Raw genomic sequence first — 16,716 nt, forward strand, 5'->3', positions numbered from 1 at the left:
ACTTGATGAAGACGATGACGTTTGCTGCAAAGCGCGAGTAGGGGAAGTCAAATGTTCGGAGCCAGATGACCTTGAGTTTTGTCATTGAAAAAGTGCAGCTTTTGCCTTATAAAAGTATTGTTAGCCGCCCCTCGATTTCTCGCCGCGCCTGACGACACCAACGCGCTTAGAGATGACTCGCAGGGCTCAGTTTGCAATATGAGTTCGTGAACATGATACACACAGAAATAACGTGATTGTGCTGTCTGCGCCCCCATTTCATTCGTTTTCGTTTACCGCGCCTTTCTCATGACATTGAACTGCGCCGACAAGTCCAGCTTCCATTTACTGATTGATCTAAAATTACAAAACCATAACCAGGATTATGCAGAAGCACTGCCGTCAGCTGCACATCCTATAACTAAACTTAGCACGCTTTATTTGTACGCAAGTGCAAAACATTCGTCATCACCAACCAATACGTCTGTTATAGAAAACGAGACAGAAAATAGTGAGTACTATTAAACGTGTACGTAACCGTACAATAGAACAGAAAGTTTTTTATTGTTATTATTACAACAGGTCGATCAAAAATTGCGTCTCGTAATATGGGATCGACGCTACCTTTTTTTTTTCTAGCTGAATACCGAGCCATGTAACCGAATAAAATAGACGAGGAGAGCCGTAAAGGATGAAGAAAATTTATTTACAAGTGTAAAATGCGCATGATAGGATATGGGAGGAAATGAGCACTCATCTTCCGAACCAGGCCTTGATGTCAGAAAGCCTACAAAGGTCCTTGCTTTCGGAAAAGATTCTAGACACTTCGTGGTGTTTCTATCACCACCATTATCCCTTGACTCGAGCGTGGCATCTCTACTTTCCTTCCTTCTTTGTTTTTTTTTTGCTTTTCAGCTGTACTGCACCGTAGATATGCGGCATACCCTTGTTGAACGAAAAATTCGGCATTCCTTAAGGGGCCGGCTGTCGCGTTGGAAAAGACACCCAACATCAAGCCGAAGTCGCGAGAGATATATGTGTCAGCGAGTAGTCGCTTCTCGCCGGCAAGGGAAGTACACTGATCACTTTGGAGGAAGAACCCGCCAGTGTATCTGCCGACTAAGTCGAAACAACGACCGAATGTGTCTCACGCTGGGGGCCTTCCGACAAACGTTCGAAGTAGTTCACAGGATGGAATACATTAAGGAGAAATAACTCGTTATTCGGTTTTGTTATTTGGTGGCTGAATACGTCGCGAAGGATGGATCGAAGGCTGAAAATTTGTTAAGAGCTACGAACTATAGACAATGAGTAAAGTGAGCCTTGCTGAAAGATTATGGTACTCTTATTGGAGAACGTACCTCTCTGGCTGCACTTGATTAGCGCCGCTGGCAAAGAGTAAAGTTTACGTCGAGTCGAACAGTCATCGGCTCGACATAATAATGGGAAGTGTATTCTGGATGCGTTTTCAGTTATGCGGGCTGTCGTCCCACGGAAGACATCAAGACCACAGCAGGAAGACGAGGGAAATGAACGGCTGCCCGTTCTTGCGGCCTTGGTTGGTTTCCTTTCACGCAGTTAAGCCGATATACATGCACAGCGCCGATTGAGGTTAGATACCTGAAATTGCAGGAACTCCCACCGAACGAGGTATTAGTTGCCATATTTGCGTACCACAAAGAAGAGCTATCACAACGCAGACTCATTTTGTGACTAAGAGGCCTGAGCCGAACAAAACAGGAAGCAGGCAGCGCAGCAGCACTGCAAAACACAATAAATACAAACTTCGACACGTTTTCTTTGGCAAAGCTTTGTACAAAATAAGATTTCTGATGTCATATGATAAACATCGGACTCATAAAACCAAGAAGAAAAAGAACGCGAACGAAAAGCAGCCGCACTTAACAGAGCAACAAACGACCGTCAAACGTTATAGGCCAAAAAAAAAATGAAATTAATAACCAAGGCTCCAGATTCTTCCAGTGCACGGCACTGGCTACAGTCGGCTACCAGAGCGGTGAGACACTCTAGGGTCTTCAGTGCAAGTAGCGCGATCACGTAGTATATTATTCTGTCGCCAATGTTAATACATAACCCAGCAGGAGCGTCAGGGTAAACGCAAGAGCGCGATTGACTAGTTACTCTTTGCGTATAGGACATGAAACGGAAAACGAAAAATGAGCTAGAAATCTTGCGGATCTCTTCTTCGCTCGCTCCTATAGCTGGTAACCTTGCATATCTCGCAGCCGGAGAAGGCACCAACAGCCAGGAGTAAATGTATTTTCACTGTACGACTCCAGTCAACTGGCGAAGCGCAATCGATTGCAAAGGCTAAATGGGAGGCCTCCCGGAGGAGACACCTATATCACATTTTGCAGAGAGCCGCGTACATTTACAATGACGGTGGAGACTGCGAAATATCCGCTTCTCAGAAGCCATAGCACTTCCGCACTTATCCTCAGCGATGGCACGTTTACAGCGCAGACACAGCACATGACATTGTAACAAGTCATCACAAACTGGCTTTAGATAACTTGGGTTTGGCTTGATTTATGGCGCTAAGCTTTGCAAAGCAGTTCAGACTATGAGGGGCGCCGTGGTGGGTGGCTCCGAATAATTTAGACCCTTCAGGGTTGCTTAACGTACACTTAAATCGCATAGTATACGGTGCTTTGCGTTTCGCTTCTATTTAAACGCGCTTGCTTCGGCCGAGACCACAATCAAGTCTCCTGGCTCAGTAGTCGAGCGCCCTAACCACTGCGGTACAGCAGTAAGATCCAGGTTAATTTCAAGTCCGTAATTACTCGTTTTCAAGTCTTGAGCTGTAACTACACTGCAAAAGTCACTTCATGAAGAATTAAGTCGTCGAAACCATTAAACTTGTCAACTACGCTCGTCGCTTTCGCCCTCTCCTCGAGTAATCTGATTCGTGAAAACACCGAAACCGGATGTCAGTTCGGTTGCCAACATTTCTAATTCCGGCGTTCCCATCAATCAAATAAGGATGAAAGCGGCGAAAACAACCCTTGTGAAAACGACGCGAACTCGGAATACGATCCCAGATTTCGCTACGCTTAGAGGAAGCGCTACAGCTTTCGTCGACTCACACTGGTCGTCACACTTTCAACCATCACTGAGCGAACGGTCTATATGAGAGAACTCTGACGTCAAATCAATTCTCCCATCGTCCTCAGGCAGTAGCAGAACTTCTCCAACCAATGGTTGCGTACGCAGAACGACTGGCCAGAAAACCAGTTGCACCTACTGACCTCCTTCAACACAGTGAAGTTATTCCCGCGCACACGCACAGTTCCTTCAAACACTGCCTGGCCAGGAGACAGCTTGACGGTAACCCAATAATGGCTAGTGTTGACCGCGCGCTCACCAGGCGTCGCCTGGAGCGCCGTCACATCCATGACATGAAGCAGCTGGTACACGGCACACTTGCGCACTGCCTGTGCAACCCAGCCGTTGATCTTCGATACGAAGTGGTTGGCCAGTGACCAGGCCAGTTCGGCCGACACGCCGCCGTCGGCCCGGGCATTGCACGTGCACCAGTGATGCGTGATGGAAGCGTCGGCGCACGTCCTTGTGTCCGGAACCTCGTGCAGCAAACTGATTCCATACGTGGTATTCGGATGCTGGACGTTAGGGTAGTCGAGCAGCTCGACCAGCGTAGCATGAACGTCAAAGTGCGTAGTGAGGCGCTGCTGGTTAATGCGCAGGTTGCGAGCTGCCTCCGGATTCTGCTTGAGAAACCAGGGCGGAAAGGCCAAGAATGCGAAAGGCTGCCGGTCCTCGAACTTGCCTATGTACGTGGCGCGCACATCTCCGAATCTTAAGCCGTGATCACTCAGGAAGACGAGAACCGTGTGATTGAGCGTCCCTGAAGATTGAAGTTTCTCTAGAGTTCGCCGGAAAGGCTCATCCGCGTAACCTGCACTGTTCAGCGAATCGTGAGTGATCTCGCTGATCCAGGTGTAGGAGAAGAAGCGTCGCTCAGCCATCGTGTCCGTGAATCGAATAAGGTAGTCAAGCAGTTCCTCAAAAGGCATTATGGGACCCAGGCATCGAACCCGCTGCCAGTCCTGCTTCTTCTTGGGCGAGTCATCCATGGCCATGATGACAGGCCTTAGGTAGTAGTCAGCCGGCGCGCGTCGAAATCCTTGGCTGAAGTAATTGAATAGACCATAAAACGGAGACTCTTCGAGGAACATTGTTCGGTAGCCTCGCTTACTATATTGCTTCCAGATGAACTGGTCAGTAAGGTTGTCATAAAAGCCATCTGGAGCAGCGTGGGTCGCTTCGAAGTCTTTGAGGCCGGTTATGAGCGGGACCTGGTTAGGATATGAGTTGTCACCAAGTTTGTTGTATCCACGCAGCTCAAACGCATCAAGATTTTCGCGCATAAACTTGGCTGTTTCCGGTAGGTGCCTGTCCAAGTTCAAGTATGAGACCGAGTCTAGACCCAGCACCAAAACGCTGAGGTTATGGGGAGTCCCGCCAGTTGTCATCGCGCAGCGGTCTTCAACGCTGCTCATGATGATCGGGTTCAGGAGAAACTGGTCGTGAAATGGTTCATCGGGATACTGGATCGTGGCGCATTCCACAAAGAGGAAATCCTTTGTCAACGGCCTTTCAAACAGCAAAGGCTCTCTGGGTCCGTAGAAATATTTTTCGTCTGGCTTATCTAGAGATTCATTTCGGTAGATTTCTTTGTAAAAGCAAATGAGGTCTTCTAAGCGCACGCCATGTTCCTCCAGGTTCTCAGGAATCAGAGCCGGGAATCCATGCCTGCAAATGATATAGTTCACCAATTAGTATCCCTTCAGATGTAGACAGGCTAAAATATTACGCGATTTGTTCTAATTTATACACACTGTATTGCTTTATTTTTACTCTAAATGCGTTCAGCATTGTCTCTCAACAGTGTAGGGCTATATGATATGAGATTCACCATATAGCAGCAGGTAATAACCAATTATACGTACAAAAAAGCAATAATAAAACAATTTGGTCCGCTTATTACGATATTATAGTATATTAATCACAACTGTTGCAGTGTTTCGGAATGGTATAAAGTCTTTGGAGGCAATTCGGTTCCAGTTTCTCGACGTACGATGGATGAATGAATTTGTAAAACACAATGATGTTGCATGTATAGAAGAAGGAGGGCAGACACCTGGTCGCCTCTGACTGCGTTTAATCCCAGGCTTTTCCCCCGGCTGTCAGTAGGGCCATTTTTTAACCTACACCAGCTATCCAAGTACAGCGAAAATCCCTTGTAGGTATAAGAAATTTGCTACACTTGTGTAGCTGGTGTAGGTTAAACAAATGACCCTATGTATGGAAACTTGGTGCTCAATCTCTCCATCGCGCGCCTTATTCTCTTGTTTTGCACTGTTGGTATCCTGTGGCGGAAGTTGGAAGCCGGTGTTTATAGAGCATCTCATGTCATCATTAACCAGATTTACGAGCGATATATCAGTACCTACTTAATCATGGTGGTCATCAGAGACCATTTATATGTCATTGCTCCACTCTCAAGAACATGGGATCATGACTTTCTTATGCGTGTGCTCCAATCGCTATGATTTGTTTATGTGTATGGAATGAGCAGTTCATATCGTAACTTATCGTTCTGATAATCTTGGGAGTGACGGATAACCGTTCAGTTTCAGTTTCCCGATGAGATGGAAATGATTTTAATGCCAAGTCGTATTTCAAGCTTGATACCCTGGATGTGCGGTAATGGTTTAAAACGATAGAAGCGCCGCTTTAATTTTCTTTAAGATGGCATCTGGTTGGTTAATTTAAAAAAAAAAAAAAAGGTTCCAGCCGGCTCCCATAACAAGGTTGCGTACTCTTGTTGCAAATCAAATGACCAATGATTTTGCACGGGAGCAAAGTGGAAGTTATATTTAGGTATTCTAGCGTGAGAATCGCCGTCTTAGCGTCGTGCCCAATGAGGGTTTCCAGCTATGATTAGAAGCACAGTGAGCGGCTAGGTGCCTGATCATGCTTCGGATGCGATTGCGATGCCACGTAATAGAAAATATGTTAGTAAGTATTCAGCCGTGCAGTGGATGCACACGGTTTAACATTTCTCGTAAATTTTTAATGTCATTTGTTAGACCTAGAGATGATGGTGAAAACATTTATTGACACTGGCTTAGATTAAGGGAAGGCTGGTCGGGTCCCTATTCCGGGACACGGTTGGTAAAAGCCGCGCACCCGTGCTCTTTCGACGAGGGCTCGTTGTTCCTCGAGGTTCGAGCTGGACAGGGCCGCCTCCCAGCCTTCCCACGTAGCTGATTTATTATATCAATGCTGGTATTTTGTTGAGAATGCCATACCATATGGTATAAGTTTGCCTTCTGGCCACAAAATTTGCACTGCACCGAAAAGGATTCGGGCTCAATTGCGTGAAGTGTTGCTGGATTATTAAATGACATAGTTTGTAACCTTCGAAGGTGACGCTCTTCCGATTTACTAAGACCCTTAGCCGGCTTCGGGAATGTCTGCCTTTCAAGGCGCAGATGCTGTAATATCTCTAAATATGTTGTTAATGGAAAGGGGTAGCCTAAATCAGCAAAGGAGGACGTAGAAGGATTCCGGGGAAGAAAAGCTCGGGCCGAAGCGTGTGCGCACTCGTTTCCTTCAACTCCCTGGTGACCTGGTACCCATATTAGCTCCTTCTGTGCAGCTGAAGTCCTACAATGATCAGAATTTTGCAGGCAAGCGGCGTGATTCTGCCACGCATATAGTTTCTATAAGCTGCCTGGGAATCTGTAACTATGTATTTCGATGCGGAGTGCGTTGCGGCTAGGGCTATCGCCACTACCTCCATAGCCTGCGTATCTCCGTTACGAACTGAAAGCCCGTCCACGACTTGCATTTGGTGCACCACTGATATTGTTGATATTCCCGCTACAGGACCCGCAGCGTCCACGAAGACGGCTCCTTCTTCTCTTGAATAAGATTCGTTCATCTTCTTGCTTCTCGCCACTCGTCTAGCACGATGATGCTCCGGGTGCATATTTTTGGAGAGCGGAAGCGTAAAGAATTTGTTCTTCCACTCTTGAGGTTTACCTTGTCTCCCAGCCACTTGTCGTCGAAAGCAAATGTTCAAATTTTCTAAGACCCTGCGACCAGTCGGTTGCGGCCAGTCGCATTACCTGGCTTGTAAGATGGGCACTTATCAGTTCATCAGCCGTATTGTGCACCCCCAGTTATAGCAGACGCTGCATAGATGCTTTCATGGGTAACCCGAGCGCCTTCTTATAAGCAGTTGGAATGATAACGTCCAGTTGGTTTAGATCGGTATTCCGAAGGTACGGGGTCACGTACACTATCCTGCAGATGATAAAGGCCTGTATTAGCCTAAGGGTATCTTTTTCTTGCATACCGTTCTTCTTGGTTGCGATCCGAGATAGCATACGGATGACCTGTTCGCACACCGTTCGGAGCTTAGTGATCGCTGCTGCGTTCACACCCTTGTTGTTAATAAGCAGATCTAGAGAGGAATAACCCTTGTTAGAAATGATAAAGTGCTATATAGCGGAATGCCAGGTATCATCCAGTCCGCCTGAGAACATTTATGCAACAAGTTTGATCGTGAGCTTCAGTAGCAAATGCTGACGAGAAACTCTCTCAAAGGGTCTGACGAAAGCTCAGAAATAAAAAACAGAGATAGCAGATTTAATGTATACGTACTTTTTTCATAAGTACATTTTATGTCGCACGTGGGTATGACTTACGGAGACCATGCTGAGGACGATGGAAAAACTGGACTACCTTCGGAAAAATCTACATCTTGTCAGAAAATAACCTGATATGAAATAGTGTATGAGATAATGGTGTCTGTAATAATGAGGTGAATATTTATTTCCAGGTTTTTATGCCTGCAGGTGTGACGTTGAACATTTTACAAATGGCCAGGAGCTCACTGAGGTCACTAAGGCTGTGGGAAGACTTTAATGCAGATACAGAGTAATAAAAAGGAGTTCTTTTCAACTTGTTTGTATTAAAAAGTCATTCTTCATTCTTCTCAGGAAACGTTGATTACCTGTCCTTTCTGTATATGCTGACGCTTGTCCGCCAGTACAAGACACATTAATCACTGAGGAAATTGTACTTAAAGATCTTCCCGCCAGTCAGTTCAAGCACGTGACGTCATTATACCGAAACGAAAAGGTTGTCACTGTTCTTAAGTCAATGGCAATGTGGTGTGTCCTCCGGGATCCGCATCGAAAAAATATTTCACTAGCAAATGCGACCGATGATGGCAGTTCAATTATTCTTTTCTGTCCTTTTTAAATTATAAAAGGTCGATTTTGAATAAAACGCAGTGCTTTATCGATACAAGCCAGCCTCTCATTTGGCTCAGTGTCTCTATAATATGGTGAATGCCGGCAGCGGCAATATAAAATTAGCGATTTCTTTAGAATCAAAGATGACATGGCACATCGCTAAACAGTTAGGGATACAAAGGACAAGTAATTCAGAGAGTAAAACATTAAAAGGAAAACACGAAAATAACCACAAAAAGCACTGTTCGAGTCGCTGGCACTTCATTACCGACCAGTGTCCTAACCTCGGTCCCTTGTAAAGCATTAGAACACATTATATATTCTTGTCTTATGAAGCAACGTACTGATAACGTCTTCACCACCGCTCAGCATGGCTTTCGTTCGAGTCTGCCTTGTGCGACTCAGCTCACCAAGTTCATCTATGATATTGCAGTAGGTATAGATAGCGGTGTTCAAATTGACACGTTTTTTTTTTTTACTTTTTATTTTTTTTATTTCAGTTTTGATTTACAAGGATGAGTAGGCAAAAGGCGTTATAGAATACCGGAGTGAAGCTTGACCTTTTATACACGAAAACAACAACCACAACAATACTTTCGCTGTAGTTTCGCATTCATTGCTTCCAAGTAAGCTATCATATATAGGTATTCCTTGTAGACTTCGCGGTTGGATTGAAGATTAATTGTATGGTAGTAAACGGTGCAACTTCGCATTCGGTTGGTGTATTATCGGGAGTGCTGCAAGGCTCGGTCCTCTTACCATTGTTGTTTCTTGGTTTTGTGAATGATCTGCCAAGTGATATGTGCTCTCGTTTTAGACTGTATGCAGATTATTGTGTTCTTTATCGCCCTACCTCGGGCGAAGATGATATATTGTGCTGCCTTCTGATCTGTATAAGCTGAGCGCGGTGTGATAGATGAACAAAAAAAAATCTCAACACAGCAATTGTCCAGTTGCAATTTACACACAAAAGTGTGGCACCTATAGTATATATTGTCGCGATGGAGCACCAGAGCAAGATGACCAGTGTGGCAGGCTTCTCATTCTGAACAGCCCGTGCCGTACCTGCGCTCCGAGCATGCGCTGTCCATCTTTATTTTCCTCTAACACTGATCTCAGCACCTCCGCTTTATAGAGTCGGCAGGCGCTATATAATACCAATGCTTTGGCCAAGTAGCTGACAGCGTAAAGTACCTCGGCGCATTGTTTACAGTGACATTAGAATGGACTGCACACGTTGATGCTGTAGGCACCAAGGCTTCCCGTCTTAGCTACAAGCATTACAACATAATCTTCCAAAACTTTAAAATAGATACAATGAGATAACCAGCCAACAAAGAATGCATTACATCTGTTATTTTTATAGAAGTAGCTGAAACATTCTCGCTGATATAAGTTTGTATTTCGTAATTTCGTTGTTTTTACCACATCAATTCTCAAAATGGTTATATCATATTAGTTATCATATTATGTAAAACAGTTGCAAGTTTCCGCTGCCGTGTCCATGTCAGTATACGGAATATATTTCTGCAATATATTTCTGAAGAGCATTCTGTTCTGTGAACATTTGTGCATTAATTTTCAATGGTGATTCTGCTTTTGTTATAGATGTAAAATGACACTTTCTTTTTTGTGCATGTGAATATGTTAACTATGTCGTGTTTTTTGTTTTGGTTTTTTCGCCTTGTAACGGCTGCCTGGGCATTGTCGAGCTGTATTTTCACAGCTTTTAGCTAAGGCAGCCGACCAGAATCTTTTGGCAAATAAATATATTGAATTAAAATTGAATTGAATTGAATCCCAAAAAAGGGCATTGTACCTCACGAATATTAGACCAGTTCTTGATGGGATCCGCTTACGAATATCTTAAAGGACGAATTAGAGCGAGTCCAGAAACGTGCGCGAGATTTGTAACTGGAAGATTGATTTCCATGGTAAGGGCTCCGAAATTCAATAATCGCTTTGGTGGAACTGTTATATATGTCCTAACAAGGAAAAATGCAGCGATTAAACTTCTTGCATAATATACCTAGAACAATAAAACCAGAAGTGCTAAAACACTCTATTTAAGGGATCCTCTTAGTGTTCTAGAAGGTTGGACAATACCATGAAAGTTAGAATTAATTAATATTAGTTTTAATATTCCGAATTACAATTCTGATGTACTCATTTTTCCCTAATACAATAAATGACTGGAATATGATGACGAATTGAGTATTTGTTAACCTGAACTTCCAGGCTGCCTTAGAAAATATCGTTCGCCTTTGGTATTTGCTGCCCTCGTAGTTGATTGCGCGGACCAGGGATGTGGCCTGTACCTTTGTTTGATGTTCCACTAGAGTTGTTATTGGCTTTATTTTTTTACTAAGTTCTGTTTTGCTGTGTTGCATTTTATCTGTGCTTTTGATTTATTAACCCTTCTGCAATAATGCCTTTCGGTGTCATGTAGGTATAATAAATGAGTAAACAAATAAACGAGTAGGTAACTTACATAAATAAATAAATAAATAAATAAATAAATAAATAAATAAATAAATAAATAAATAAATAAATAAATAAATAAATAAATAAATAAATAAATAAATAAATAAATAAATAAATGCAATTTTCTGCAGTCGGGCAACAGCGATTTTCGTTCACACAATTCGCGGGTTGTCTGGTGAATTAGCTGCTTGCGGCATTTTCTGCCATTATTTAATGTATTTCAAAATCTCTGGGAAATTGTATTTCAGCAGCCTTGAGTGGTGGCGTTTATGCACACTATTTCAAGAAGTTTAGAGCTCAATGGAATTGCTCTTAGCCACGCCGTGCAGCTCACAATGCTACCCCAGTGTTGAAAAGAACATCCTGAAAGAGAGATTTTTGTTCCTGCTCCCTCAGATGTATAGGACATGCGCAAATGGTGCAGAAGCCCTGTTACACAACCTAGAAATTACCTCCCTTGGCTCTAACCTATTGTGAAAGGATGCACATGTGGAGTTAACCTTAGAGTAGTCTGTGGTAAATACTTGGTCTTTGCCGCGCTCAAGTGACAGAATGTGTGCCCAGCAGTGCCCTATGGCCAGTGTCTTTTAAACTTCAATAATGCCTTTTTCACTCCTAGCCGCTCAGCATGTGAGCCATCAGGATACACGATGAGATAGATATCTACTCAAATAACCATTTGTAGAGCCCTCTCGTACGCACGCACTTTCAGAAATATAAGCGATACACTCAGCAGCGGTACGGGCTTCGTACATTTTCGCAAATAGGCCCAAGCGCCCTGCTTTGATAGAAAAACACAAGTCAAGTGGGCAGCGGTCTACAAGGGTAGGTTACAAGATTTAATAAGGAACAGTATGAAACGCTTAGCAAGCTGATCAAATCTGATCTTAAATAGCGACTCCGATTTAATTCAGTTCCGCCAGCTCCTATGTCAGTCCGGAAACAAAGTCAATAAATTATCTTTATTTGCAGTTTAATCTGATTCATACTGTGATAATCATGCAGTGATTTACCAGTCCCAATTTCTTTCTACATAGGGACCACCATTGAGAAATTTAATACGGGGTGATCGCTTAATTTGGGAAAGTATTATCTGTGAACAGAGTTCCAGAGAAGCCCATACTAAATGCAATATGTCGACGACTTTCTCTATGACCCCATAGTAGCGTGTGTGACAATCAAGAGTGGCTTTCCTGGACATCCCTTTTATCTTTCAGATAGCTGTAAAATATTGTAAAATGCTGTTAGAAAATATATTGGTGGGAATTAACTTACCTACTAATGTGCAGAAAACTCTTGTTTTAAAGTTTATCCTAGGTTCACACAGAGAGTTAAGCTACCTGCCAATGAAACCTATATAATGTGTTTTTGACTATTGTATAGGAATTAATGGAATATTGCAGGGCAATGCTTTGAGCACACTGATAAGAGTAGTCTAATCTCGAGACACCCAGCAAACTATTGTGTATAAAGTTTGTCCTGCGCTCGCACTAAGCAGTAAAAGCTGCGATTGAAAGCCTGCGGGGTGACGTTTTGACAAGAGGAGAAAACTATGTGTCCCGAAGGGCAATATACGGATATGCTCGTACTGAATATTATGGGTAAAATCGTATCTGTAAAAACACTGCGTTCATAAGTTCAGTTCAGTCGTTCAGTCGTGTCCGACTCTTCGTGACCCTATTGACCATGTCACGCCACGCTTTCCGGTCTCTCACTATCTTCCTAACATCACATAACTTCATCTGCAGTGCCTCGAGGATGCCATCTAACCATCGCGTTCGCTGCCTACCCTTTCTCCGGCGACCCTCAACCTTTCCCAACATCAAATCTTTCTCCAGCGACTCCTCTTTTCTCATCAGATGACCAAAGTAGCTGAGCTTTAACTTTAGAATTTGACCCTCCAGTGAGCAGTCAGGGTTTATGGTCGACAATATTGACTGATTTGATCTTCTGGCAGTCCAAGGAACTCCCAAGAGTCTTCGCCAGCACCACAATTCAAACGCGTCAATTCTTCGGCGGTCAGCCTTTTTCACAGTCCAACTCTCGTATCCATACATCACAACTGGAAAGACCATAGCACGAGTTATACGGATCTTGGTTGGCAGACTAATGTCTCTGCTCTTTACTAGGCGGTCAAGGCTAACCATTGCTCTCTTTCCCAGAAGCAGGCGTCTCCTAATTTCATGGCTGCAGTCTCCTTCCGAGGTAATCTTGGAGCCCAAGAAAAGAAAAGAAAAGAAAAACAGCTTTACAATGAAACAATTCCATTGTCCAGAACTTCTGGGTGGGTTGTGGAGGGCTAAACATTTATGACACTTTGTGCGAACTCTTAGTTTATGAAATAGAACTAATTGCCAGTACGTGCAAAACAGACCATTGTAATCCTGGAAATTCGAAGTTACCCATAAAAGAAGGGATATGTTGACCAACGAGCCTTACTATGCTTATTGAGTCGTGAAGCTGAGCGCAGGCGACGCAACTGGAGGGCGATCGTCTAGTATACAGGTGCCGTATCAGTCTGGTAACCTCTCGTTTATTTGACCAGGGTTTGGCACCATAGCCCTCGTGTGGAATGTTCCACCAAGTAACAAAATCAAGGGTTCTGGTTCGATAAGCAGAGAAACCTCACCTAATGGTGATGAAGTTGGGCCTCCCATTGCATCTGCTGCCGTCGGAGCGCCGCCGGAAGTAGGGCCTCACGGACGGGTCGAATGGGTCGAACTGGGGCAGCGTGCAGCCGGGTGTCCGGATGCGGTGGCCGATGGGAGTGGCACGATCCCAGGCGCCACCGGCAGACCCCGAGCTCTCCGCCATTGACGGCGTCGACCTCGGAGTCCACAGGTAGTGGCCCGCGCTGTATAGCAGCAGCACGTTGAGCGCCGTCACCAGCAGGAACAGGGGCCGAAACCGCGGCAGCCATGGCACGCTCATCGTGACCTCATCCGCTCAGGTGACCTCATCCTGCGTCATGAAATTTGTGCGAAAAATACAAGTTTTCTTTTCTACGTTGCTGCTTTCCTTTAGAAACCACCATGGAGGATTTTAGATTCAATCAAAAATTGTCCATTAACATTTAAGTTAACTATACAGTTCTAATCAGAAGACTGAAGAAGCGCTGTTCCGGCCGTATCGATTTACGGACGAAGAGTAAATAACTACTCACCTCTCCCCACTTTGCGACCCGCCAACCATAGCAGGCTGCAGGTGGCTTACAATTCACGGAGCAAATTGGGAAAACGGCAAATGACGAGGAAGCATCGACCTTTGACCCTCCCAGAAAAAAAGAAATCTGTCGAAGTGGAATCGAAACCAGGAATTTCTCAAGCGAGTAATGAATCTCATATGTAGGTAGCTATCACCGCAACCGATCCTCCCTCGCGTTTAACTGCCCCTGTTTCGCGGCGTGCACTGCATATCGTTATCCTCGCCAGCTCACATCCGTTCACGCACAATGTATCCAAACACACCGCTATCACATTGTCCTCTTTAATGTGCGTTAATTGGTTCCAAATTTTATAGTGCGCTACCACTAAGGGGCCCAGTCACCGCTATCGTCGATCTTTGCTTGAAGCCTGACCATATAAACCTTAGCCCCGAACCGAAAACGCAGTGATACGTGACCTGCTTTCACACATATACATCGCATTTGGCCAACTTAGCTGAATCAGCTGCATTTTTCTTCCGCAGTGGCGCTTCTGTACTATCGAATGATGCATACGCGGCACATCTCACTCTGAGTTGCAACAAAGTTGGTAGTTACGACTACGAACTCTAAGAATCAGAAATCCGATTTGGACAGATGAACCAATCTGATACAGTGCTTAAACTTCACTCGACACATCTAGTTGCCCTTCATCTGTAGAGGGAAGGAAGGCATTCAAGTCCTACCGTTGTACAGTGCTATTCAAATCTGAAGAAGCTTCCCTAGGCCTCTGACGGTTGTGGCAGTAAGTAGACGCGCTTCGTACCAGGAGCACCATAACCCGGACAAAGCAACACCACTGCACCGTAAGCGCCCCATAGGACTCTTTCGCTCGTGCATGTGGTCAGGTGGCGAGGCTGAATGTTTCTCCTCACCGCGCGCTCTGGAATTCGGAGCGACTAGCACGCTTTCTTGTATCCTGACGCGAAGTGCCAACGCACTACAGACAGCGGTTCTCAACTGAACATAAAATAAATGACCTTTCATTCATCTTTCCACGTATCCTCCTGCGCGAAACAAAGAAGTGAGACAGGTGTCCCCACTCCTCAGCGATCCATTTTATTCAGCTGCTTCATTCCGTTTTCCTGACACTGGTTTTCCTCCGCGACGGCTCCTTACTGTTTCCGCAGTATCACCACACTGTTCCGAGTATGCGACTAACGCTCTCTTCACACGTACGAGACACAAGGCGCGTTTCGACGAAAAGGTGTTTACGCTTAACAAAGAGCGCAACACACTGACGCAACGGCACCTTGCGATGCTCCCTCGAAAGGTTGCGACTCAGCGGGACATCAACATATGCAACGCTTTTCAGTGCAGGAAGCCGCTCCTCCAAGGGATCGCCCCCAATGCGAGAGGTTAAAAACATGCTTGGTTTAACATACTAATGTTTTGGTTTGCTATATAACAAAAAAAAAAAAGACGAAAAACGTCAACCAGAGCACAACACTGGACGAAGAAAGAACACGACACATCGCGCTGACTAATAAGTGGTTATCGATTTGTGTGTCGTGTTCTTTCTTCGTCTTGTGTTCGGCGCTGGTTTACTTTTTTTTAAATATGTAATGTACCAACTTGCCCCAGCCTCTGCCCTGGAATTTTTAGACAGCACCCTGGCATTTAAAGGTGAACCTAGTCACCTCTGAAACAAGGAGCTCGCTGACGCCTGCCGTGGTAAAGCCCGTTGATACAGCTTAAATAAAAGAAATCAAGACACGATCCGCAGATAATCAAGAAGTAATGTGAACGCATATTATGTAAAACAGTTGCAAGTTACCGCTGTCGTGTCCATGTCCGTATTACTGAAGAGTTAAAAATTGTGAACATTTTTACACTGATTTCAAATGGTGATCCTGCTTTTGTTACAGGCGTAAAATGACAAACTCTTGACAAACTTTTTTTTTTTTTGTGCATGTGAATACTTGAACTATGTCTGCTATTTTGTTTTTGCCTTCTAACGGCTGTCTGGGCCTTGTCGAGCTGTATTTTAACAACCTTTAGATCAGGCAGCCGACCAGAATCTTTTGGCAAATAAAGTGAAGCACACCACTTCAGCACACGATGATATTTCTAAGACATACCCAAAGTATACTTTAAAGACACAATTGTTGCCCTCATTTGAATTAATGTTGTGAAAATTTTTTCCGCTTGATTTCACTGAGCACAATCAAGAAAGTCTATGATATGGCGCGGTGCATTCGCTCCCAGTCCTGTCGCACATAATTCCCAGAAATTTTCACGCGAGCGCAAGCAACATTTTATTGCATACACATCGACCAGCGCTGTTTGCAACGTGCTGTAAGTCAATTTTGTGCAAGAAATCTTATTACACAGCAGCGATAGAACTTCGCCGATTCTCTTTGTTCGATAGAAACATTCAAAATAGGATTTACATTGAAGGCTCCGCCTTCTAGAATACGGGTCCGCGAGCTATGGTCTCGCCCGACGAGTGAAAAACCAAGTCTTTCTTAAAAATACCAGTTTATTCCGGATCAACAGAAAAGTATAAAATAGAAAAGAAACAGCATTGGTCAAAACTGCGCTAGAAACATGCCGTCGAAGTGCGCGACAATGGACTATGCAGAATAAAACGGAACATGGGTCAGGGCTTCACCGCGGGAACACAAAACACACTGTGGCGCGGATAGGGCGAGTAATACTGCTGTCACACGGGCACGGCTGAACTCCTTTTAACTCCCTTCAACGAAGGTAGTCTTTATCTCAATGGAGATACGCACC

General features: G+C 44.5%; 1 protein-coding gene across 3 annotated transcripts in view; it reads right to left on the reverse strand.

Moving 5' to 3' along the window:
- Nucleotides 1-859: 859 nt before the first annotated feature.
- Nucleotides 860-16,716, reverse strand: part of LOC146197610 (uncharacterized) — a 34,168-nt gene continuing 18,311 nt past the window's right edge. For all 3 annotated transcript variants that reach the window (XM_084599517.1, XM_084599519.1, XM_084599518.1), the window contains exons 2-3: nucleotides 13,405-13,736; nucleotides 860-4,773 (exon numbers count right to left, since the gene is read on the reverse strand). In XM_084599517.1, the coding sequence (XP_084455643.1) occupies nucleotides 3,147-4,773; nucleotides 13,405-13,706 (1,929 nt within the window). In that variant the 5' untranslated portion in view covers nucleotides 13,707-13,736 and the 3' untranslated portion in view covers nucleotides 860-3,146. The remainder of the gene's footprint in view (nucleotides 4,774-13,404; nucleotides 13,737-16,716) is intronic.

The sequence above is a fragment of the Amblyomma maculatum genome, chromosome 3, assembly GCF_055883805.1.
Source record: "Amblyomma maculatum isolate TAMU_Amacu chromosome 3, ASM5588380v1, whole genome shotgun sequence".
Lineage (NCBI taxonomy): Eukaryota > Metazoa > Arthropoda > Arachnida > Ixodida > Ixodidae > Amblyomma > Amblyomma maculatum.